This window comes from Uloborus diversus, chromosome 2, assembly GCF_026930045.1.
Source record: "Uloborus diversus isolate 005 chromosome 2, Udiv.v.3.1, whole genome shotgun sequence".
Classification (NCBI taxonomy): Eukaryota; Metazoa; Arthropoda; class Arachnida; order Araneae; family Uloboridae; genus Uloborus; species Uloborus diversus.
The window spans coordinates 75,810,375-75,837,066 of NC_072732.1; the positions used below are offsets into that span (position 1 = coordinate 75,810,375).

Here is a 26,692-nt window from a genome sequence, read left to right on the forward strand (position 1 = left end):
CAAGTGTCCGTCAAATTATAACACCACGTGAATTTACATCGAAATTAACAATGATTCCCTCCCAAAAAGGGGCAAAAGACCCCCTTTGAAGCATACGAATGCAACCAAAAAGGAAGGTGCACAGCTAGACCCCACTAGGAGTCTATGTACCATATTTCAACTTTCTAGGACATTCCTTTCTTAAGTTATGCGACATACATACGCACATACATACGTACATACAGACGTCAAGAGAAAACTCGTTGTAATTAACTCGAGGATCGTCAAAATGGATATTTCGGGTGTCTGTAAGTTCCTAGGCACATATCCACGTGTGGTCAGGTTGAAAAAAAAACTCAACATTCATTTGGGGGTGAGCAAAAAGGAAATTAAGGCTGATTTTTGGGTGAAAATTTTTTTGCGAATACATTACTTCCTTTTTTGTAAAAGGAAGTAAAGGAAGTAAAAATATATATTCATATAAAAATACAAACTTACTTGAGCGACCATGGAAGACACATCACCAGTATTAGAAGGCAGTATTAAGGTGTTTCCAGATTTTGCTAATTTACTAAATGCCATTACATACTGCTCTGCAATCAATAATGAAGCAGCACCACTCCCTTTCTACAAATGAAATACGTAAAAAAAAATAAGAAACTTCATTACAAGTTTACAACAAACTATACGTGAATCCTTTGGAAAAGTAGCTAAATCCTTACATAATTGAATCTTAAAATTTAATTCCAATTAAAACTGAACTAAGAACTTACCTTTTGCAGTAAAGAATGAGCGACAACTTCCAAAGACTTTGCTCTTGCATTAGCTTTTGCTAATATGGCAGATGCTTCACCTGTGCAATACATAAATTATTCATTAAATACTGTACTAAAAGGAAGCAAAACGTTGCACAATTTGTTTAAATTCATTGAAAACAAAAAGATAATAATATTTTCTCAACTAAATGCAATGATTAGAGTGTATTTAAGATAGCATACAAATATCACAATTGAAAACTTTAAGTATAAATTGTTACAGAAAAAAATATGCATACTAGAGATTTATAAAAAATAAAAATCAAATATGGGCACCACATAGTTTTTCGTACATCAACTACATAACTGAAATCTTTTAATAATTAAAAACATTGGATGTGTGTTAACAGCAATACAGTAGACCCTCGTTTTAAGCGGGGGTTTCGTTCCACAGAAATGCCGCGTAAATCAAAACTGCGTAAATTGAAACTTAGTACTAGTGTTAAAATAGGGTTTTGGTTCGGTAGAGAACAAAATATTTCATTATAGTGATGACTATTTCTATAATAAGTTTGATGTGTACTTATATCACTTTTATGCACAACATGCATAAAGAAAACATAAATTAATTTTGTGTTCTGTTCATATAGAGGAGCTGGCTATGATAGTCTTTTGGTAGTCATTAAGAATTTTTCTCTGCAATTCTTTGCAGAGCATTAACGCATCCATGATCATTGCATCATTTCCATGATATAGTCTTCCTTCATTAACAAATCAGAAAGATCATTTCTATTTTCTAGGAATGGCTCAAAATTTTCAATGTGAATGTTTTCGGTTATGCATCACTGACCTTGGTATCCTCGTTGGCTTTGGCCTCCTCTGTCACTCCTAAAAGCTCTTCTTCCAGTGAGTTCTGAACTGTGTGAGTTTAATAACTTTACTTCTGGAAAGAGCTCTGGAACCAATCGCATAAAATGTCTCCAGTGGCCCAAGCTTGATTATTAGCATGTCAAAATGCAGTTGATTATGCGTAATCTGCAATCGTTAGGAGCTTGGATTTTGAAAGAGGGGAAAATTTTATCTGTTTGCATTGCCGCATCTGCGGAAAACCGAAACTCGTCCATGTAAAATAAAATAAAGGTGTCAAATCTTAAACCGCATATAATCGAAACCTTGTAAAATAAACCTGCGTAAAACGAGGGTCTACTGTATTTCTTAAATGCATTTTTTAAACACTTTCAGACACCTATAAAAATATCAAATATGTAAATGGCACTTTCAAATGTAATTTGATCTTTTTTGTCAGCATCCGAGATTTAAATTTGCAACAACAAAGACTGTACGGAATGTGTCAAAGGATACTTGCAAAATCTATAAAAATAATAAGAAATATTTCACAATAATATACCAATTACAATCCTAGTTGGTGTGAACTAGTGTAGAAAAGACTGTTTCACAGAAATTCATATAAAAAACATCAACAATTTTGCTACATCTCTGCCTCTCATTTAATATGCAAAATGAGGGGCAACTATCCCTTTGAAGTTCTCTAGAAAGGAAATAATATCCCATGGCACTCAGAACCAAAAAAAAATTATGAAAAAACCTTTATCTGGTGTAGCATAGCTCATTATGGGTCTCGACTCGTAACACAAAACTTGATACGATGACAATTTTCTTTTTGATTAGAAATAAGATTTGATAACAAGTTTTTATTTTATTTTACAATTATTCATAAAATTTTGAAATTTAAAACTGAATCAGCATGACACAGCAATACGTTACCTTGCGCTGAATTGATTTGCTCAGTTTTTTCTGCCTCAGAAGCTAGAATTCTAGCTCTTTTCTTGCCTTCAGCTACATTTATATCTGCTTCTCTAATACCTGCAAAAGAGAATCAAAGATCACTTCCCATACAGATTGTAAATGCATAAGATTGTTTTATTATTCTCTGATTAAATGGAAAATAATTTAATGAAATATTTAGTCCACCTTCTGATTCTAATATTGCAGCTCTTTTCTTCCTCTCAGCCTCAACTTGCATTTGCATTGCTTCATTGACTCTCTGGGGCAATCTAATATCACCTAAATTCAATAATGAAAGAATACCAAATTCAATGGAGAATGTAAAACAATTTGTAAGCTGTAAAAACCATTTCTTCAAAGAAATATATTAAGCAAAATTAAAAAGATAGCTTTTTGTTTTCCTTCATGCTGTTAACCCTGAGAGGATTTGTGCTTTTTGATATGTGTTAGGTGTGCAGTTTCATTTAAGCTATTACAACAATCAAAAATAGCTTTAAAGGTAAAAGAAACAGCAAATTTTACATCTCATAAATTTCTTTTACGAATATGAACAAAATATTCATAATTCATAGAAAATGAGCAATCTTCTATGCAATCTAATCAAAATTAGAACATTGCCCAGAAGAATCGTAAAAGTTAGAAGCTGCATCTTTTCCTTCTTTTTTCATGCTTTTTTTCAACATTTTACACTGCAATAAACTCATTTTCATCATATATTTTTGTATTCTCACACCATTTGACTAAAATATTTTTTCTCACAAGTGTCCTAAAAACTGAATGAAAAAATATCAGAACAATATTATGTTTCTTACAATTGTAACTATGGAAAAATTAAAAACACTTCTATGTATAACACACCAGACAAGATTTTCCGAATTTTGACCAATCCAGCTCAAAAGGTACAACAATACTGCTACAGTTGACATAAAAGTAATTATTTTAAAAATATTTTTTATCAAACACTAAATTAAAAAAAAACTTTCATCCAAAAAAAAAATACATAAGGCCGTTGAATGATTAGAAATATATATTGTTCAAAGCATTGATAGGAAAATTAATTTTTAAAATTGTCATTGAGGAAAGTAGCAGTACAAATGCAAACTTTATTTAAGAATGAAAAAATCCATAAATTATTCATAAGTCATTCAAAAAGTTCAAAACATGACGGAAGTGCTATAAAGGATCATTCATTAGTTACGTAAGGATGATTTTGGAAATTTTTGACCCACCCTCCCCCCATGTAAGGGTACGTAAGATTTTTCAAATCCCTCCCTCCTATTCTTATGTATAAGATTCCATTTCATTTTTCAAAACAATTAATTGTTGTCAGAAAAGGATCAGTTACACTAAAACTCCCAGTTTGACCTAAATCAAAGATTTTTATTTTTTGAAACATATAATATGGTGCTATACTAATAAAAAATAAAACATGCCATACATAGTGATTCTTTTATTATATTTTCCAATATTTATTCTTTGTAACACAAGTAGAAACAGCTAATCTTAATCCCTTCCAGGTGCAAATGAAATAGGATCTCTGCCAAACCACTTGATCAAGCGATTTTCAATATACAGTATCGAATTAGAAAATATCATTGCCTGACTCAGATGCGATTTTGTTGGCAGTTTCACGACTCTCTGCTGGTCCTAACATAAGCCTTAAATGCTGAGTAACCGCAATGGAGTATGTGGACATTATAGACTGACTACTGAGCCCTATAAGGCAAATATTATTTCCATCAAGAGTCTTCCAAGTTGACAATTTCATTCCTCGCAACTAGGCTTGTTCTTAAATGGCTTGAGGAAAACTTTCTCTTTAAGCTTTATCAATAACTTCATACTATTTTTTTAAGCTTAAGCATCATACATGATTTGTGCAACTGTACCCAGACATACTCAAGCTGTTAGCCAGGGTTGCCCTATGCTTTGTAAAGGTTTTGTGACTTTTTGTGGTGTTTCTACTATTTTAGTAACCAGTTACACCTGCTGCACATTAACTTAATCTATGATTTTAGCTACCTAACAATCAGGATTTTTTTAGTAGTTCACTTAAAAGAATTTCTTGGTCAACACTAATCCAAAAAGTTAAGAATTGATAATTTTCTAACCATTCAAAGAAGCTTTGTCTGGGGTTTTTTTCCTCTTGAACACTATTAAATGGATGTTAATCAAATGAAATCAACAAATATACATTTGAGACATTTTTGTTGCGTCAAACACATATTGCTAAATGTTAAGTAACAGAAAGTAATATAAAGGAACAACTTACGAATTTCATAACGTAAGCAATCTATGCCCCAGGCATTACTTGCTTTATTTATTGCTTCTAAAAAATAAATCAATCATTCAGCATCAGAAAATAAAAAGCATATTTAAGAACTATATACATAAGAATCACGCTTGATTTTGATTAGATGTTGAAATTTTTTTCCTAAACTAAAATGTGCTTTCTATTCTTTGAATATTTAAAAATATACCAAAGCCTGTATTCCAGAACAAATCTAGAGCATTCTGCTTCAAAATGTCGTTCTAACTCCTCCCTAAAATCATAATCCAGGTGATATAGGTAATCATCAAAATGAATTCTTAAATGAGCAGATTTACCCACTTACCAGTGGCGGCTCGTGCCTTAATTTAGCGGGTGGGCTCGATCTATAAAATTTTCACAATAATATTTACAGATAAAATGGAGAGAACTGCAGTTAGTAATGCTGAACTTGCAGTTTCTTTATTTCGAACTTCTCTTCTAGCGTCAAAGGTGAAATTGTTTAGAAAAATATCCACTAGAGCATTTTTTTAAAATAATTCCAAGGTAAACAACCAAAATTTAAAGACACCAACCCCATGCAACTAGTAATAAACAACACACAGCATTAATCAACTACTACATTACACTTTTGATGCCAACATGATCACACGATCGCACAGCAGCATTAACTTTCGTTTTAGCATGCTTCCTTATATCAAATTACGAAATTGGTAACTATTTTTTTTAGAAACACAAAGTTTCCCCAATCACCAGTATATTCTTTATATATCAAAAGTAGAATTACTTTCATTTTTTACTGTGTGAAACTACATCACAATACCTAGGGGTCACATCTCATTCATAGCATTTTTAAAAACATTTAAATAAAATATGTAATTCCTTGGAATCTTTGTATGTGCTTACTTATTAACCAATAATTCATGTTCATGCCCTTTAAACAAAAATCAAAACACTGAAAAATATTTCAATATTTTAAAACTTTAAATTTTGAGATCTTGAGTTCAAATTATAGTTTTCACTATCGCGGATTAGGATGAGAGGAGTTTCTTTTTTCTACTAATGGCTTTTATCGCAACCATAGTTTGATTTCATGACGTCAAAATTCAAATGAATGCCAGGGACTGGATGCTGGATGTTATGTGCTGGATACTATTTTCGCATAAAAAGGATTGTGTAAAGTTGTGAAGGTCGATAATAAATAATTTGATTCTGAGGCACATGGATTCCTTCATTATAAGAATAGAAAAATAAAACAAAGGCAGGACCTCATTCAACGGTCAAGTAAAAACTATAAGCAATTCGTGATTGCTCAAAAACAGTTCAAAATCGAGAAAAAGTGTACCTAGTGTGAGTGACCTAAAGCCAGTAACTTTTTAAATAATTAAACTAGTGCATTGAAACTCCCTTCATAAAGTTTGAAACAATCTTAAGTTTTGAAATAAGCCATAAAAAATCGATAGTTGGATCATTTTTGAGGTAATGTGATCCTACCCCTTTAAGGACTTGAAGCGATGTACTGGATTAAATTGACATAATTTAGGTTTGTTCCACCTTAGAATACTACAGAACAGAAAACACATAACGATAAGACCTATTTTCAGATTAATACTTATTAATTGCGGTCAAATATAAGAACGAAAAAGAAAAGTGAATACATCTCACCCAACTGAAGAGTTTTGTAAAAGTTTCGGACCAATTCAGAACTTTTATTTGCCCCACACTCAAAACTAACTGATCTGTGCTGTGTGCTGTTCGAAAGCAAACTCTTCATTCAGAAATTCCGATAATTCTGCTCATATTAGTTCCAAACAGAAATATAAATAAATAAAAATATGCATGCAATGCAATGTAATACAATCGGGGGGGGGGGGGGGGGGGGGACCGTAAAATGGTAAATGCCAGTTCCAGATATTAACAGCCATTTAAGATTAGAGACAAGAAAGTGGCGGAGGAAAACCATAAGAACACATTCTTTCATTCAGTGGGCCAGCCGTTTTTTGCCCTCTGCCAAGCTGTTCATTCGTACAAGTGACGTGCGTCAAATCCTTCCCCACCTGCTATTGCCCTTCTATTGCTATTGAGTAAAGCTATTTTCCGAGGTCTAAGGAGCAGGAACCCACACAGCAGAAATCTGAGTGACACGGATTTGCCGTTTTGGTGCCTGGTTCAATCGCCGTGATTGGTTAGGAGCGGAGGTGCGGAAGGGGTACAATCGGGAAATGCCCAAAGAATCATTTTCAGAGCTTGCAAGTGCTAATAGATGGAAAACTTTTCATATTTTAGAAACAATATGCAGGGTTCTAGAGATTTAAAATGTGTTTCATGTCCCCTATTCATTGTTTTTCTAAAAACTTTTAGCTGAAATACAAAATGTTATTTTTAAATGACTTATTTAACTGTGTACAATTTTTCTGGGGGGGGGGGGGGGGCTTGGCCCAGCCCATAGTGATGAGCCTCTCCTGCCACTTACAGCTCTATATGATAAAAATACCGTGCTTTGTTATGAAATAATATAGAATTGTTTAAAAAGAGATTTTTAAAAACCACAACCAGTTTTTCGCATAATATCTTAATAAAGGCATTGGTCCACTGCCTCTGCTTCAAATGCGTGTGTCTTTTGAATCTAGACGATCAATCTAACGCTTTATCATTATACTGCCATGGGTAGCTAAATGGCAGTTGAGATATTAAAAAAAAAAACATATTTTTGATTTCCCACAAACAGGGATGTGGAGTCGGAGTCAGACTGATTTTGGGGTAAAGGAGTCATAGTCATTAGAAAACATGCCGACTCCGACTTTGGGAGTCTTTTTTTTCTTCCATTTTTCGCTGACTCTACTTGTATTTTTTTAAAAACTGACTACCAATTGGTTTGATTACATGTATAAAGGCCTACTAATAAGAAAATAACTGTCATTGGCAATGAGTTGACTTGATTGCTTATCGAACTTTCTGTAATAGCTTAAATTTCAGTAACATCATCCCCTGGTTTGCATTTTTTAAATTTTCTTTAATTAATAGCAACTGTCAGCAAATGGTTGCTGCTAACTACACTGATAAAAAAAAAATTTTTAGTGGCAACCAAATAAACATGGTTGTAGCATAAAACTAAAGTAGTATAGATTTCAAACATGCAAAAAAATTAAAATCGAAAAATTTGCAATAGGGTTGCCACGGATGTTCAAGAATGAAATTCCCTGACATTTCCAGGTTTTCCAGGTGGTTTTGAGAAAAATTCCAGGTTATCGATCTCCACCTTCATTTTGCAACATTAATATATACATCTCAAATTTTGATAAAACTTACCTCATTTTCAAACTTTACAAACAATGGTTACCAAATTTAATTTACTCAAGCTGAAATAATCAAAAATATGTACTAAGGGTGGTTCAATTTTTTTTTTCTCTCAGGTCGAGTCCAAGACACCCCTTATCTTTTTTAAACTTACTAATAGTATTGTGCTGTAAAAGTTTTAGCTTCTTACTCAAATTTTAAGAGGTTGCTCAATGACCCCTTAATTTAACATTAGCCCTAGAATAAAAAAAGTCAAATTTAGAAACATTTAATTTCCCCAGCTGTTTTTTTTTTATGTAAGTAATTATTTTATTGCAATGAATATGCATATAACTCGTGTAGATTATAGTATGTAACATTGTTTTTTCAGTTCAATGTATTTTTTTAACCTCCTCCCTATACTTATGAAGTTTGGGGAGGGGGTCGAGCACCCTCTTTCAGTTGGAATAGGAAGTTAAAATTCTTCGAGTATTTTACTATCCACAAGTTTAAAAACATTGAGTGGTGTCCTGTTTTCTAGGAGAAACCTTTTTTTTTAAGTGTATTTTTGAACTACCCTAATGTACTAACACAAGTGAAGCAAATCACTGTAATTAAGAATTAATGTAAATGTAGCATATCTAATTTTCAATAGCGAGGAGCCACTGCCTTACATCAAGTGAAAGAACTGCGAAATTAACAATTGTGACATCTGTATCACAAAAATAAAGTTAATTGCAAAAATAATCTGAACTAAAAAGTTATGAAACCTAAACTTTTTCAATTATTGCCTTCCACCCCTCCAATCCATTGAATTCACAGCACTTTTAGACTTCGGCCTGTAAAAAAATCATGCATCTTTTAGCTTCACATATTTCCCCTGTTTGTTGCTCATAAAACAATGGTGCCCCCCCCCCCCCCCCAAATTCAATGGCATACCCCCCCCCCCCCCATATTTCTGAACGCCTTAGCACTTTTATTTTTAACCCTCTTTTTTTTATTTATTTTTAATTATTATTGTTTTGAAAGAGAAGTGTGCTCGCTCCTCCGCAATAAAATACACACACACAGATGAAAATAATTAAGTAAAATAATATGAGTAAATAATTTGAATAAAAATAAAGTAAAATAAATAATTAAAAAATCCCCCCCCCCAAAAAAAAAAAAAAAATTTTGATGGCGCAATTTGCGCCATAATCACTCCTGTGGGCACCCTGTCATAAAGTTAAATTTTGAGCAATGATCATAAACTTCTCTGATGTGTAGATTTTTTTTTTTTTTTTTAATCGGATTACTTTTATTTTGAAAGAAAGAAGCGCATTGAAAGTCTTTAAAGATCACTACCAAAATACTAAAAGATTAGCAATACTTCTGTGAAAAAAACTTTCTAAGTTTAAAATTGTCTAATGAACTAAATTTACAGAACAAAATTGTTTAGAAAAATACAATTTCATTATTTAATTTAAAGAAATAATATAAAATATGAAAAGATTATTGTAGCTGATTAAGAACTTCAGTCACACTCGCAGACAAAACAATGTGCTGTGTATCATAACAACTTCAGAACTGCTGATGTAAACAAGCAGCGTTTAACAGAGCCCGCTCAAATTAGGAAGAAAAGAAGTACCTTCTGCGCATGTCCGCCGCCGACTGCTATGGCGCACGCGCCAATAGCAGAGAGTTGATAAAAAGAACTGCAGGGGGAATAAGAAAGGGGAATGACAAAACGACTAATGGGAATGGCGGCGAAAAAAACAAGGCTGAAAGTTTTTTTTTTGATGTCATAGACCGAGGGCCGCACTAAGAACGATCAGAAATATGCAATTTTCATTTTCCCTGACATTTCCCTGCTTTTTGGCCATTTTCATTTTTCCTGACAATTCCAGGTTTTCCCGGTGTGTGGCAACCCTGTTGCAATTAATGCTGCTCACCTGCCACGGCCGTCACCTGTAGTGGCAATTTTTAGGTTACCAAAATTTATTGTACAATTTACGCTGTAGCTGTACATTTAATGAAAATTAAACGGTGAATATTCAGTAAACTTATTATGTTCTTGCTATCATAATGTAAAATTTTCTAGGTGAACATAATTTTTTATGAAGCTACATATTTGATTTGGATAAACGAGACTCTACTGAACTTTAAGTTAAATTTAAAAAATTTAATTTTTTTTATGACAATCGTTATTTTCTTCATCATGGGTAATTTTTCGCTACTAAGGCAAAAAGAGCAGTCAATGCCAGTTAAATCTCTGCCAATATTCAGAATGAAAATCTTTTGAATTGAGTTCGATTACGCATCCACGCGTAACTATACTGAAGAAGCAATTCTAAAAAAAATGATACAATAGGCTCAAGAGATTACCTTAGTGCATTATATTTTCTGCATTGGTATAAATACAAGTATGAGATAATAATTTAAAACATCAAATGCTTTCATAAGAACCAAAATAAATTCTAGTTGTAAAAGAAATTTAATTGCAAATGAAAATTCAAAACCTATTACCAACTATTGCAAAATTTAAAGATTCTCTCTCTCTGAAAACACTATCTAACGATATTTTTCCAAGTTCTGAACGCATTGTGGTCTGAGCAAGCTGCGTAATTGCAAACTCTGGATCTTCTACACCATAGCTTGCCTATAAACAAAGGTAAAAATTCAAAGGTAAATATAACAAAAGCAACTGGAATTAAAGTATTAGTTTTCAAATTCTACCTATAAATAATTAGAATCACACAAGGATTATTTATACTGTCATAACATAGTTATTTTTATTACAAAAAAGAAATTCAAAATGAAAATAAAGCTAATTTATAAATATTTTTGAATGATTTCTCATAAATATGTTATTAAACACTTTGTCATTTTATAATGACATGAATAGATGAATTAGATTCTGACAATTCAGGAAAGTTAATTGTAAGTTCAATCAAATTATTAAAGACAAAAACATTCTTATTTAGTGACTCAGAGAAATTTAAAATAAATATAAAAAAATGCAGATAAAATTGCCACAAAATACACTAATTACAAAAATATCAAATACATAAAAGAAAGTTAATTCTCTAATGTAATCAGGCGAATACTAAAATACTGTTGGATTCAGACACTTATATCCTTATATGCAACTATTTTATGACTTCAACACTGAACAGATTTAATTGTCAGATTCTTGAAAAAGAGGTTTTAAAAAACTGCACAGAAAACTAACGATTTTACCAATATTGAATAATATATACATAAAAATGCAATGTTCAGGGAATGTCTTCAGAGACAAAGCTTGTGCAACTTACAATTTTAATCACTTTCATATGTGCTAAACATAAAGGGGTGCAGAATATGCTTGAAAACTCCAACTAGGTTATGGAGTAGACAAGCCCCCGAATTATATCTGAGTTTAGCTGCAGCAAATAATTTCTTTGCTTTTATATAGCATACATCAAAATTATCAAAACACACATGAAAAATAACAATTGGCTTTAAAATCTTTTTCTTGGCATGCAATCTTATAAGTATTTATATTTAACAAATAATTATTACCTTATATGGGTCAACAACTCTCAGATACAGAACGCCATCAATGTTAAGTGTAACATTATCTGAAATTTAAAAACAAACATGAAATAACTGACAGCTTCAAACAGAAACAAATCCAAAAAGTACTGAAATTCGGCTCATTCGATCGCTGATATCTTTTTAATTTTTTAAAATATTGAACTAGATTTTTTTTTATGTGTTGGGGGATCTAATATAGTTATAAATTATGAAAGTTATAAATTGAAAAATCTTTTGTGCATGCACAGTGAAAATGTAATTCCTTTGAAAGTTCATACTTCATTGAATTTTCTACAATTTTGTTTCAAATTTTAGTATAATTTTCTTGCATGCTGTCAAGTTTCCCAAAGTTTGTTGAGCCAGGATAGCTTATTCACGGCTACTCACAATGAAGGATGATCAAAAAACGTTTTTGGTTTCAGCAATTTTTTGCTGGCCCCTTTGGGTGAGTTAATTTTCATAGCTGCCAACATGCCAACTTAAAAAATCTTAGAATGTTAGCAGTGGCTATATTTCTATGCTTCCTGGACCATTATAAAGCAAAGTATAAAGATTTGAAGTATTATAATATTTTCAAATCCTTACCTTTACTTGATCTGTGCTTTTATATTCAAAAAATAAATTAATTTAAAAATAAGTAAATAAATAAACTTTTATTTCTTTGAACTTAAACTTGAAAAAGTTGCTGACTTTGCAGCTTTCAAAAATTGTCTATTAAATATTTGTTCAAAACAAAAGTTTTTTCCTATGAGTTCTTACAGATTAAAATGTTCTCTATGCTGTTATCCGATAAAAAAATGTGCGGTTCTCGTACAAATCGCACAAATCATAAGCAGTACAATCTTACAAAACGTCAGAAAATGTTACATTGTACGGCTAAATCATACAAGTTGGCAGCTATGAATTTTTGGGGGGGGGGGGGAATGACAGCTGGAGCATGCTTTTTATGTGACTAAAGTTACAGAAAAATTGATCACTTTTTTCTCGAGAAATCTGTAAAAATGTGAATTTTTATTTGTTTCCCAATAATTTTGGTGATATGATATAGTGTATGTATAAAAAGAAAACTGATTAAGGTTTTAAATGAAATAAAATAATAGTTTTAAAACTAAAAAAAAACACACTTTTGCAGCAAAATGAACTAAAAAGTAAAAAATAATCTTTGGATGATAGTAACTGACCAAACACTTAATTTTAATGTAATTAAAGGAGCAAAGGAGAGGAATATCATCCCGACTGCATTCAACACACAGTCAATCTTCCCTTAGCCCAGATGATTTGGGGATGTACTTCTGATCAAGGAGTTGGTGGGCTTCATTTTGTGCAAGGAACAGTAAACGCTCAGGTGTATATTGGCATTTTGGAGGAGAAATTGCTTCCTACTAACTGGGATCACTTTACTTCAATTCCAAACGTCTTCGTCTAGGATGATTCTGCTCCGTGCCATAGGGCCAAACTGGTAAGTAACAATTTAAAAACCCTTAACCTTGCCATTAGATTTAAATTGACATGGAGTTAAGTAATTTTTTTTCTCTAAACTCACACACAGGTTTAGAAATGGAAAAATGAGCATGGGGTCAGCAGTTTGCTGTGGTCCGGAAACAGCTCCGATCTACGTAAACAATTATCGGATTCGTGCTGTTAAATGTTTATTTCAAAGATTTTGCAGAATTTCACATACATTCATCGTTAATCGGTCGACCAAAACTTCTCACATAATCCCATTGTTGCAAAAATGCGAAGGTGATGCAATTTTTTTACCAGCACTTTACATTGATGACAGCATCCTTGTGCAAGAGTATAAAAATTTGGTTCCTAACTTTGAATGGTCTTTCGGAAAAAATATGAACAAATTATGGTTACACATGATTTTACTTTTTGCATCAATTTTAAAAGATTTTATTATCAATAGTGTTCAAAGAAAAAAGTTCATAAAGTCATTTCTCACTTTTTAGAGAAGTTTTTATTTAGATTTCTTTTGAGAAGATAGTAAATATAAATGGAGTGGCTTACGATAATTTTCCACAGCCATCTTATTATTAATGAACAGTAGAATCTGGGAATTTAGTCACAAAGAAACAGTAATAAAAGATTGAGAAAAACTTTATCCTTTGGGTTTGCTGAACGCTGAAACAACCTTTGAAACATTGAGTTAATTTTCTGCTAATAGTTTCACCAAACAAAAGGTATTTTTTAACTCATTTTGAGTTGGAAGCTACACCAAAATGCTTTTGTCGGTAGAATCAAAATTTTAGGTCCTTTTTTCTTATTTCGTTTAAGAACTAGAACATAAGAGATCGTTTCAGCATACAATGAAAGAAAATTTTTAAAAAATATACAGTCAAAACATGTCACAAGATATTATAAACTATCATAGTAAATTAAAAAGGAAATTAAATACTTCACCTAAAGTAATTGCTGATTGTTTGGGTATGTCAATAGCCAACTCTTTTAAACTTTGAACATATTTAACTTTATCAACAATGGGAATTAAAAAATTCAGACCCTAGATTTAACAAGAAAAAAGTTCAACTTAAGCATGTAAAATGTAACAAATTTTATGCCAAGTTTTAAAGCATGAACAAGGTATAGAACAAAAACAAAAAAATACTACAATATTATTAAAATAAATTTACTAAAAATCATTACCATAAATTATAACATTTAAAATAATTTTGAGAAGTTTAAAAACTAAAGCCTTGACTAAGAATGCAGTATCAGTGTGGGTAGTATAAATTACTTTTGTCACTTTGAATACAATGCTAAGTCATTCTATTCAAAGAGCATTTGAGCAGCCATTTTGGAATGAAATTATTAAGTGCACTAAATTTATAATTTCATTATAGGGAGACTCCACTGCATAAAACAGCTAACAGATATTGCAAAATAACCATTAAGCCTTGCATAACAGACAAATGACAAGCAATGGAAATGCTTTGAGTATAGATAAAAAATGTAACCAGTCCTTTATTTCTCTCAATGTGAAAAGGAAACAGAATGGGGGGAGGATCTTAGTTGTGTATTTATTCACTTTAAACAACACATAAAAAAAGTTCATCATTTTTCTAACAACTACAATTAATATTATTAATGTAAACCTGCAATAAAGATAAAAGTTCTGGTTTAAATTTCATTCCATGCATGTTGTTTAAAAACTAGGTTTGCGAGAAATGTAAGTTGCACACAACAGCCCAAGAGATTGGTTTACTCTAGGCTTCATGTGATGTAAGTCAAGCACTGTATTTATCCCAAAATGCATTACCTTTTGGCAGAAAAAGTACATTGTGCTTGTAGAGTATCAATTATTCTAAATTTAGGTAAAACAATGACTTTTTTCGAAAGTAAATATCCCGAACATTTAAGATTGTTTAACCTTTAGCCAACAGACTCAGGGTTGTCCTTTTTTGTTCACCCCAGAAAAAACCGTCCCGGACAAAACTTCATTTTGTCCATTTCGTCCACTTCATCAGTAAACTGAAAGTTTTGAGTTAAAAATTTGAAGTTTGAAAATAATAAATAATTATATACTTTTCTTATTCAAGTAATATTTTAATATAAAAATAGCATACATAAATCTGTATATAAACAACTGATTGTAAAATATTTTAAAGTGAAAAAAAAAAGTAACATCAGTTGAAGTTTATGCAAAAATGTGTTAAAAATTCAAATGAGTGTTAAAATAAATTATAATGCATGTAGTAGCATTTATAAAAGCACATCAGCTGTAAATTTTAAGATATTTATCTGTGATATGGAGGTCTATTGCCCATAATAAGTGCATTTATAAAATTAAAAAGTAAAAATAAAAAGTTTTTAAAGGTTGGAGTTTCAAAACATTAAAAATCATATCTTAAGAAAAAAGAAAGAAAGAAAACTACTTGATATTAATAAAAGAAACGTTGGCATGAAATGAAATCTGTTCTTGCAATACAAATACAAATGTGATGATCAGCAACAGGCTCTGACTAGGCTGTTCCTAGTCAATTTATTAGTCCCCAATGAAGATTAATGGCCCTTTTAAAGCTATCTACCTTCTTGCCTATTATAGCCTCTTCTGATACACAGTTCTAAGTACCAACCTTACTAAAGTAGTATTTTTTCTTAATTTGTATGACACTGACACATCCATAAAATGTGACGAGTTATATATATATTAAATATATATATAACTCGTCACATTTTATGGAAAAAATAATTATTAATATTTAACATAAATACTTTACTATGGGGATGACATCAGTAAAAACTCGAAAAATATAACAGTTATAAAATATTTTTAGTCTATAAATCTTTGTTTTGTATGTATGTCTCCAATCATTTCATTTGACTTTCCCATTGAGTTTATTTTCTACTATTGTATATAATAGTCCATCAATGGATCCAAAAATCATGCCCAAAAGCTTATTCACATTGTTAAATTTTATTACTTTTAAGTAAATTATGATCTAAAATTAGCTGCACCAATGTGTAATTAAAATTTGTTTTAGATTTATGAAATTCTAAAGCTAATGATTCTATTTTAATTAAATATTTAATTCATAATAGAAAATGTATTAGAATAATATATGAATATTTTTACACCATAACAATAAATTTATGTATGTATAATCAGTTTATTTTTCATTTTGTCCAGTTTTGTCTACCTTGTTCAGTTTCTTCCGGCATCCCGGACTTCTTACAAAAAAGTGGACAAAATAGCAACCCTGAACAGACTACAATAACACACCACCACTGTTGATTGACTAAAAAACATTACTAATAGTGGATAGGCTTGCCAGACGTCTTGGTTTTCAGACAAAATCAAGTTGCCCTATTGGGTTAATTTCACATCCCAGGAAAAGATAAATTTAATTGCAGATGACTAAAAACATCAAAAAATAAATGTCCAAAAACTGAAGAATTATTTAGCATAATTATCTTGTCATTTGTAACATTGACACGTAAAATTGATGCCACATCAGCTTGTGAGGATTTTTACAACAAGATTAGAATCAAGAAAGACGATAAAAAAAGTCCTAGTCAATAAAAAGTAGACATAAATGTTATTCATCATTACTCATTCAAAGTGTTTTTTCTCACCAAAATAACTTATAAATATTGACAAGTAGGAAATAAAATGCTTGAATTTACCTGCTTGTGTTATTTATTATTACCTTTGGTTAAGGTTCATAATTAGTGACAATTTATTCATAGTATTGAGAATGAACTACTCTCTAAAACCAGCTAGGAGTGTGTACTGTATACGCTTTTGAATCCTCGGGACACATGAGGGAGGGGGGGGGGGAATACTGGTGTCCCGGTCAAACATTTCAAGGATCTGGCAAGCGTAATAATAGATGCAATGAAGTATTGGAAATTGTAACATTTGTTCAGTACGTCCTCTTCATTTTACAGAAAACCTTTTTGAAAGAACAAAAAAAAAAGTCTTCAGATTTGTTCTGCAGTAATGTGTTTGTTCGACAACATCTGCTGCACTTTTTGATATATTCTTTTTTTGGAGACCTGTGTTTCAATACAACTAAGCTTTTGAAGAACCTTCATATTAAACTAAAATTATATAATATGAAACATTAAAATAAATTACCTTATTTAACGTAAAATACCAAAATTTCCTTAAAAGGAACATTTAAATAATGCATTAGTCCCCCCCAACTTCACAGAATTAAGAAACTGCTATTAAGTTAACTATTAAATAGTTCATTTAATAAGAACGGTTTTCATAACTGTACTTACGGGTTGCAAAATCCTATTGAATCTTCCCATTCGCTCAACCACCCAAGCTTCTTGTTGGGGAACAAACATTATTATGGTATTGAAAGGAGTGGATTGTACATATCTCTTACTAGAAATTTGTGATGATTTCTAGAAAAGAGATAAAAAAGGACATTATTTCACTCTTACACTCATTAAACATAACAGTTCAATAATTAAATCAGAAATATAATGCAGTAATCTAATGTTTTAAACTTACTAAACGAAACAGTTTTCTTGAATGAATGTTCACACTATATGATCTAGATGGAGCACAAGTAAACGTTATAACTTGAAAATTAGTTTTCTTTCCATGGCTTAAATGATTAGAAGCATCTTCAATAAGTAATTTCTGAAAGCAAGAAAAACAAACATACAAATTTACATTTTGTTCCTTAAATTATACTAAATTTAGGTTCAAAATTTAAATGCTTCATACAATTTTAAACTTTTTTGTCAAAATCATGAAGTGATTTACCAATCAAAGAAACATCAATGAACAAAGCTAGGAAGGATTATCTTCAAAAAGGACACAGGATGTTTGTTTCCTTTTCTACCTTAGGAAATGGCAACAATCAGAATTCTTAAAAGGCAAAATGCTGCCAATGTTTTAAAGGGTTGGGGAGATAACATTTCCGGGCTTATTGGCCGTGGTCTAATTGGAGTAGAAATTCCAGACGTTTCGGCTTGCTTTGTTGCAGCCATCATCAGTGGTTTGAGTTTGGTGAGACTGATTCCTGGCTTCGGTGGCTCCAGTATTTAAGCAAACTGCTGCTGGGCTGCTGGTCCTGATTGGGAGGCGTTCTCAAGTCGCTGGTGGAATAAGGTTCCTGATTGGATGAGATTCAAGCCGCTGGGTGATCCTGGTACCTGATTGGATGGGATTCACAAGCCGTGGTGGCTACCGGTTTCTGAATGGATGGGACCACAGTATGTTTTAGATTGTTGTCGCGAGCGGATCTAAGGGCAGGGTGCCATGTTTTTGGTAAATTGAAATTCTCAATTTTTCTGTTGAAATTAAAGGAGTGTTTGAAAATTTCTATAGCTTCGCGATGAAGACGGGCAAAGTAATGAGATGTTGTAGCCAAGATTTCTGTGTCTTTAAAGAGCTTTTTTAGAGCTCTTAGCTCGTCTTTTCTCCACATCTGGAGTTTACAAAATTCCGTACTCCTGTGGATCCGTTTATGTCGGAACTACGAAGCGCAGCATCAAAATACGCCATTCTGAGCATGTTCGTCATTGCCGTTTAGGAACTATGATAAGTCAGCCATAGCCGAACACAGCCAACAAGGAGTCCACAACATCAAATTTAAACTGGCCACTGTAGCCACCGAAGCCAGAAATCAGTCTCACCAAACTCAAACCACTGATGATGGCTGCAGCAAAGCAAGCCGAAACGTCTGGAATTTCTACTCCAATTAGACCACGGCCAATAAGTCCGGAAATGTTATCTCCCCATATTGACGCCGGCCGTGAAAGTCTTAAACAGTATTTTAAAGGATTCTTTTTATAAATTAAAGCATTACCTTTGTTACAAATAGCTTTTTTTACTTTCTTAAGCATTCGCATTTATAACCAGAGCTGTAGTTGGGGAGGGGAATGCAGGGTGACGTCCTCCCTGAAATAGTTTTTTTTACTGTAAAAATAATGCAAATGCAATGCAAGTTGTTTTCAAATCAACGTTTCTCTAAGTGATTGCCCCGAATAGGTGAGTTCCCCCAAATGTTGTTTTTTTCCCCAATAGCAGCAGTTTAAAATTGTAAATGAGTAAATTATTTCACATCAACCAAAGCAACCTTTTCAATTGTAACTGAAGTTTTTCATTGTTTATTTTTTTAAAGAAAACAAGCAGCAGAAATATTTATATTTTCACTGTATGTAACTTTTGTACAAAAAATTAAGTACTAAGCAATAAACACAAATTTTTAAAAAAAATGAAAAAAAAATTAATTTGAACTTTGACATCTTGAATTCAAATTACGTTTTTCGCAATCACGAGTATGTGTATGTAGGTGTGTGTGTTTGTGAGTGTGTGTGGGGGGGGGGGGGTATGTTTGTTCTTCGGCATCCTATCCTTGCTTCAGTGTAGTTTTCTATGTAAAAATGCTTTCATGGATTATGTGTCATGCACGTGTGTGGGGGGCGTATGTGTATGTGTAGGTGTCTGTATCTATGCATGTGTGTGTGTGCATGTGTTTGTGTGTGTAGGTGTATGTGTAAAGGTAGGCAAGTAAGTGACGCAAACTGGAGATGGTTTTCGCTAGAGGAGCAGCATCGTGAGGCAGTCCGCCGACGGTGGTGCTGAAGAGAGAGGTGGGGGGGGGGGGGAAATAAAATCATGGGAATTCAAAACTGTCAAGTGAGAACAATAAGCAATCGTGATTGCTCAAAAAAAAAAAACTTTTCTTTTATCTTAGCAAATATTTATCCACTTTAAAAAAAAAATCCTTTTTTTTTTAAATAACAAGAGTTAGAAGTCATCCAGAACCAGACAAGATCCTCACCCCTTCACTCATTTTCGCCCCAGTGGTAACCAACAAACAAGGTTTTATCGCTAGGGATTTGTTTATTGGGTCATTCCATGTCAGTTCAACCACACCCCAACACATACCATCTCAGATTTCAATGAAACTTTGTATACTTCTACTTTTCATAGTCTTAAGTAACCTCATGAAGTATTTCTTCTCGATTAAAAATAGTTTTTATTTTTTGACCTTTCAAAGTTTTGCAATTTTGCGTTAGCTGTTAGTAGTTCTCTGAAAATGAACTGCAGCTATTTGCAAAAAAAAATTTCTCAATAACTAAAAAAAAAAAATGAAAATTTTTGCATTATATATTAAGAGTTCAAGTGCTTTGGAAAAAAATATGTCAAAAATCCAAATCTATTTTTAGCAATTAAAAAAAAATAACGAACTGAAAATTTTAAAACAATTTTCAATAAAAAAAAATGATTGTCAAAATTTTTGGCTTAGGGTCTAAATTAAAAAAAAATTATATATATTTTTTAATGATCATTAACATGTGTGCTAACATATAAAATGAAAATCTTTAAGGGACTTAGAGGGATTCTGCAACCCTTCCCCCTATTTTGATAAAAGAAAAAAAATTGATCGCACTATTAAAAAAAAAGTCATCGTATTAAAGAAAATTTAAATAATGAAATACATTAGTGTTTGAACTTAAATGTAAACACTTAAATACTCAAGATTTTTTTTTTTGAATTGAAAATAGTTAGTTAAATAAATTAATAGTAAACAATAACTAGTATTTTGTGGCCATCACAAAACTTTCTTCTATATTTTTCTTATAATTCTGATCCCTCCCATGCTTGACAAGGAAGCAATATTCCTAACAAAAAGAAAATTTCACATGCCAAAACTTGACGACCATCCCAATTCTCGATTTATCCCAAAATCAAAGCAAAGAATGAAAACTGAAAATTATTTTAAAAGCCTTGCTTAAAATAATTACAAACATTTATTTGTTAACAAATACAAGATCTCAACAGTTAAAAAGTTTAAATCATCACAATTTTCTTGTCATTTTCCAACAATTAAAATCATGCAAAATCGCAGATGACAGTCTATTACGATTTATCTTTCTTATTGCTGCATTTATAAAACTATTTTTATTCACACAAAAAAAAATCAACCACCCATGGAGCGATTGGCCCCAAAATTGAACCAACGCCTGTTTACATATGGATTCCCATTTATTCCAAATTTCATCCAGAATGTAGCATTGCTTCTTGAGATATGGCCCTCACAATTTAAAAAAAGTATGTTCGATTGTACCACTCCCATTTCAGCTGTTGATGCCAAAATAAAATCAGCTCTTATACCCTCTAAGGGCTACTTGTCTATAAATTTTTGTTTGATTCCATTCATTATTTCTTAAGATATAGCAGTCACAAGTGACGACAAAAAACGTTCTATGGCTCAGTCCCTTTTTGAGCTATTGACACCAAAACTGAATCAGCACCTGTACCAGTTAAGGGCAACATATGGACCAAATTTTGTTCGATTCCACCAGTTACTTCCTGGGGAATAGAAGGCACGCATAACTCAAGAAATGTCCAATTGCTCCACCCTCCTTGGAAGAATTCACACCAAAAACCAATGGGCACAAGTTCACTTAGGGTCACATATGTGTACCAAATTTCATTCGATTTCATGCGGTAGTTTATTCTGTAGAGTGGCCACAAAAAACTGGTCACACACATACGGGGACACACGCACACAAAGAGACAGACATTTTCCAAAAATGGTCGAAATGGACTCAGTATACCTTAAAACTTTTGCATCCATCAAAATTCGAAAATTTGCACAAATTCAATACTTTTATCCATATATTAGATATAGAAGAAAGTAAAAATATGGTACCCCGCAAAATTCGAAATTTTCCTACAACAGTTTATGCATATTAAAAATTATTGTTGAACTTAGGACAACATAAAAATAAAACTTTTCATCTAATTCTAATTAATAAATAGGCAGTTTATACAAAGTATTAAAAACCCTATAAATACCAGCTCCTATGTCTTAAATTCCTTCTACCTCATGTGTTTTTCATCTTTTCTAATAAGAAGATTAGAAAAAACGTATGTCATTCTAATTGTGTGTGGTGGTTCTACAGTACAGAAATCAAACATCTACATCATCAGATTTAGACGAAATACAAGTAAAAATTCCATATCTGTTCAGTAATGATTTCCCTAAGGAACTGGTCAAAGAACTAAAAGACAAATTCAAAGCTAGACACTACTAGTTTGCAAAGATTTTAACTAGTTTCATTAATCTAATGCAATATCAAACTGAAATGTTTATCTCTCATCCAATGGAAAACCTCAGAAAAGTTTTGGTTTAACTTAACAATTTATTGGGTACTAGTGGTACTCGCACGGCTTTGCCTGTGGTTCGCCTGTATATTTACAAATAATGTATGATGAATTTCTCTCCAATTGGCTTGCCCATGTTACGGTCCAACGTTATGATAACTTGGTAATTTACTCGTCCATCTTATGATAATTTTGCTCGAGAAAATGTTCTTAAAATTAAAATAGAAATAGAACAAAATCGAATTTTCAAAAATTCGCTTTGAGGTGCACACTGCACACCCCCATGCTACAAACTAATTATGTGCCAAATTTCATGAAAATCGGCCGAACAGTCTAGGCGCTATGTGTGTCACAGAGATTGTGACAGACAGAGAATTTCAGCTTTATTATTAGTAAAGATAAAGATGAGTTTAAAAATGAGTTTCATTGCCCAAAATGTTTATAATTAATTCTTTGCAACACTTTCATTTGACCCAAAAGTGTGTTTTGTAATCTTGAGTATTTCTGTGATCATAAATGGATCCTAATAACCTAAAATTAATAAACATGACAGGTATTTTTATTTTACACTGCACTAGTAATTTTCTTAGATGTTTTGTTTTCTTTTTACTATATTTGCAAGTCACTTCCCTAACTTTATGGTTGCTTTACTAGATCACAAAAAGGAACAACTGGTAATAGATGACAGCTGATCAGCAAGCTGTATGGTTTATATTTATAGTTAGTTGTTTATATTATGACTGAGTTTAGTAACTGCTTTTTGTTTAAAAGACATTTTCTTGATTCCTCTTTCAACTGCTGCATTAGTTTTAGCAAGGGCAGTATGTTGCTTTAATCCACTCTTTATTTGGTAAACATCATTTATAAACATAATACTCAAAATATTCCTGTTTAAATACAGTGGAACTTCAGTAACTGGACACACTGATAAATCCTGTAACTCAACATTTATTTTTCTTTGGGTTTGCCCAATGCTAACTTCAATGGCTGAAAACCTTTCTAACTTGACACTTTCTCAAAATTTTAGGAAAGCTCTTTTAGAGAATTTTATCTTTTATCCAGGGGAGTCAGCAACCACTCTGTGCTGTTAGTGCAATTCTAAAAGGGTAGGATAAAATGTACCCCATGGGAGGCTTGTAGAGAAAGAAAGCACCATAACTTTTTTTTTTTTTAAGTGTGAGCAAGACTTGTTATCTTGAACAGACCTGACTAACAAGAAGCTTTTATCTCTTTTCAGGGATTATGTATTTATTCCTCACAAGACATTCAAATCTATAATTGATTTTTTATTATTTACTTTTCAAAGAAAGAAAACAAAAAGACTAGAAAATTTATTTACTGGAATCAATTTTCATAATATGAATGTTACGCATTAGTAAGTGATACACAAAGAAAATTTTTAGGAATTAAAATTTTTAAATCCCAGTACGTTGACATCCACTTAAGTCGACATTTTTTACGTTACCTTGGTTTGTCGAGTTATGGAGGTTCCATTGTAGTTTGAATTGACACATTTTATATGGATTTTTTTTTTCTCTATTCTATGTATTGCACTTAATTGCAGTGCACTTGTGTACACCCTCAACTGCAGATGAGGAAAAGCTGCGAGTTAGTTATGTCATTAAGCTGGCGGAATCTGGACAAAAATTGTTTTTTTCCCCCATGCAAATAATTTGCTTTCTAAATTTTGTCATTAAAAAAATATAAAAATCTATTGAATACGAGAGGTGCGTAAATACTAATATATTTCTTCATTTACTATGAGAGGGGGAAAGGTAATTTACTTTATTTAGAACATATCATTACTGAACAATCAGGCCATTAATTTTTAAGGGGTGCAAAAAGTAATTTCAAGAAATTAAAAGGATAAATTTGTCCTTGTACAGCAGTAAAACGAAACTGAAAAAAACAATTCCACAATAGCAATTTTTCTCAAACATAAGGGGGTGGGGAGGGGGGGATCCCGAAAGTGTTAGAAACTGCATGATTATGAATTGGTGTCAAGACTTACTTTTGTTTTAAGTTGTCTTGACTAAAATGCAATAATCCGTATTCAGATAATGTTGTCTGCAACTTTTAAATTTCATGATATCTTATTTTCAGATTGTCTATAATTTAAGCAATTTTTAACTTTTTCAAATAAAAAAAAAAGCTTGAATATTAAATTTGTACATTTGAGTTCAATATTTAACACATTTTATATTTAAATTTTTTAAATAATTGTTAGGAACTCTGTAGGATTTCTCTTCAAAGAGCCAATAATTTTTTAAGCATGGCATCCCTGGCGAAACTAAACTGCGGTTGGCAACCCGAAAGCAATCTTAGATATGTTCAAACTTGTTCACTTGTTATTGGTTTTACGCAGGAGAGATTCTTGTTTTTTCGTGCAATATACCTTATAGGAAAGCTTATTTTGTGTTAGTTTAAATTCAGTAGTTGTGTTTTGATGAATAAATATTAGAAAATACCAGTTTGTTCAAACTTGAACGTTAATTAAAAGTAAACTCCAACTTGGTGTGTATCTGTTAGGTGTCATTGTCATTGTTGTTTTGCTCCAGACTGAGTGTGAGGATTTATACATAAAAAGGTAAGTTCTTTTTTCTAGAATTAAAAAAAAAAACACTCTCACTTCCGAAATACTTTATTTTTACAAAATCTTGAGGGTTTCTTATAGTTTTAAACTTTATTTTAACTGTATGTAAATTAATTTTATAAAAATAGTACGGTTATTTTATTCTAAAAGTTGATTCTTAGCGATGCCACAAATTATTTAGACATATTCTATAAACGTGCCTCCATTAGGTATTGAATTTCTGAAAATAAGTTGACGCTACCATTTTATAAAAATATGGAGTTGTTATTTTACGGAAAATATAATAGGTATTTTGAAAGCATGACTGGATAGCAAATTAATACATGGTATTTTAATATTGTTTATGTTTTGGTTGTTCTGCTGAGACATTTCTACATTTCATACATCGAAATTTAAGTAACTAAGCGTTTTTTTAGCTGAAATATTTATTGATTTTAAGGATGTTTTCCGCTTTAAACATTCGTAATTTGAATCACTTTGTTCCTTTTTAGCAGAGTATGAGAAGTTTTTGTTCGATGAAATGCATGTTGGAAAATATCTTTTGTTTCTATTGGTACATATTTCATTGGTGAGCTGTTATAGTAATTTGTTAATTTAAGCATTTTAAATACTTTCTAAGTAATTTTTCTTTATGTACAAAAACTTTCTAGTATCTGGTATTTTTGAAGCGTATATTTGCGATGTTTTTTGTTATGGTTTTATGTTTGTTTTTTATATATATATTGTGTTCTGAAGTGCTTTGATTATGTTTTACATCTGAATTTTTCCTGTTGGCGATAAAAAAGCATCGCTAAGAACGATGTATGACATATGTTGTCATCAGGGCCGGATTTAGGCGAGGGCAGGCGGGGCTACTGCCCTGGGGCCTCCACAACAAAGGGGCCCCCACAATAAAAAATTTTACAAAATATCTTAACTTTCAAGGGTTGAAAGTATCAGATATACATATGTTTCAAAACATTCGGATATATATCAAAATATCGGAATCGGATATTCTCGAAAATATGATAATCTTTTGGAACCCTGATTAGGGGGCCTCCACTACTTTGTTGCCCCGGGGCCTTCACCCTTCCAAAGCCGGCCGTGATCGTCACACATTGTTTTCTTGGCGACGCTTTCATGGCGCCAACAGGAAAAAGTCGCCAAGGCTGGGAATATGACATTAGTTCCCATTTTTAAGTCCAAATAGCACCAATACACTAGTGTACACACAATTGTTCATGAAATACTGCAAGTGAAAACAGGGAAAAAAGAATAATAAGTTTTTTTTAAGGTTAGATGCTTTATATGAAAAATGCATTATTAATATTAAGTTTATGTGCGTTAAAAAACAATTTAAAAACATGTATGCATTTGGTAAATATAACAATAACAAAAATTCTGAAACTAATAATTTATGTTGAGTGTCTGTAATTTATTTATAAACAATTAAATTATGAATAAATTACACAGTATAGAGAACTAAATAATAATTACAATACAATACTAGGACATAAAGGAAGAATATGATAATTGTCAAAATGATTCTTAATCAAAATCAATTATATCATCAAAGCAGGGCTTGAAAATATCACGATATTTTTGAAAATATACGATATTTTGATATATATCTGATATTTTCAATTAGCACCAACTAAAAGTCTTCAAAATAGTAAATGCATCCTCAAATCACTCATTATTTTATTATACTATAATTACAATATGTAGACTTAAAATTAAGTTTTCTTTCATTATTTATATCTAATATTTCGTTTTACATTTCTATCCACTTTGATGGAGTTAATTTAGCATTAGCTGTTTTACTCATTTTTCTTCTGTTAGCTACTTTTACAGTTATATGATTCTTCAGAAATAAAATGCATCAGTCCATGCAC

The 26,692-nt window shown here is 31.7% G+C and overlaps 1 protein-coding gene across 1 annotated transcript in view; it reads right to left on the reverse strand.

Moving 5' to 3' along the window:
• LOC129217114 (stomatin-like protein 2, mitochondrial) overlaps window positions 1-26,692 on the reverse strand; it is a 43,230-nt gene that overhangs the window by 12,950 nt on the left and 3,588 nt on the right. The window contains exons 2-11 of the mRNA XM_054851365.1: window positions 17,609-17,740; window positions 17,371-17,499; window positions 14,044-14,143; window positions 11,623-11,681; window positions 10,588-10,720; window positions 4,810-4,866; window positions 2,727-2,819; window positions 2,520-2,618; window positions 753-832; window positions 478-606 (exon numbers count right to left, since the gene is read on the reverse strand). Of these exons, the coding sequence (XP_054707340.1) occupies window positions 478-606; window positions 753-832; window positions 2,520-2,618; window positions 2,727-2,819; window positions 4,810-4,866; window positions 10,588-10,720; window positions 11,623-11,681; window positions 14,044-14,143; window positions 17,371-17,499; window positions 17,609-17,740 (1,011 nt within the window). The remainder of the gene's footprint in view (window positions 1-477; window positions 607-752; window positions 833-2,519; window positions 2,619-2,726; window positions 2,820-4,809; window positions 4,867-10,587; window positions 10,721-11,622; window positions 11,682-14,043; window positions 14,144-17,370; window positions 17,500-17,608; window positions 17,741-26,692) is intronic.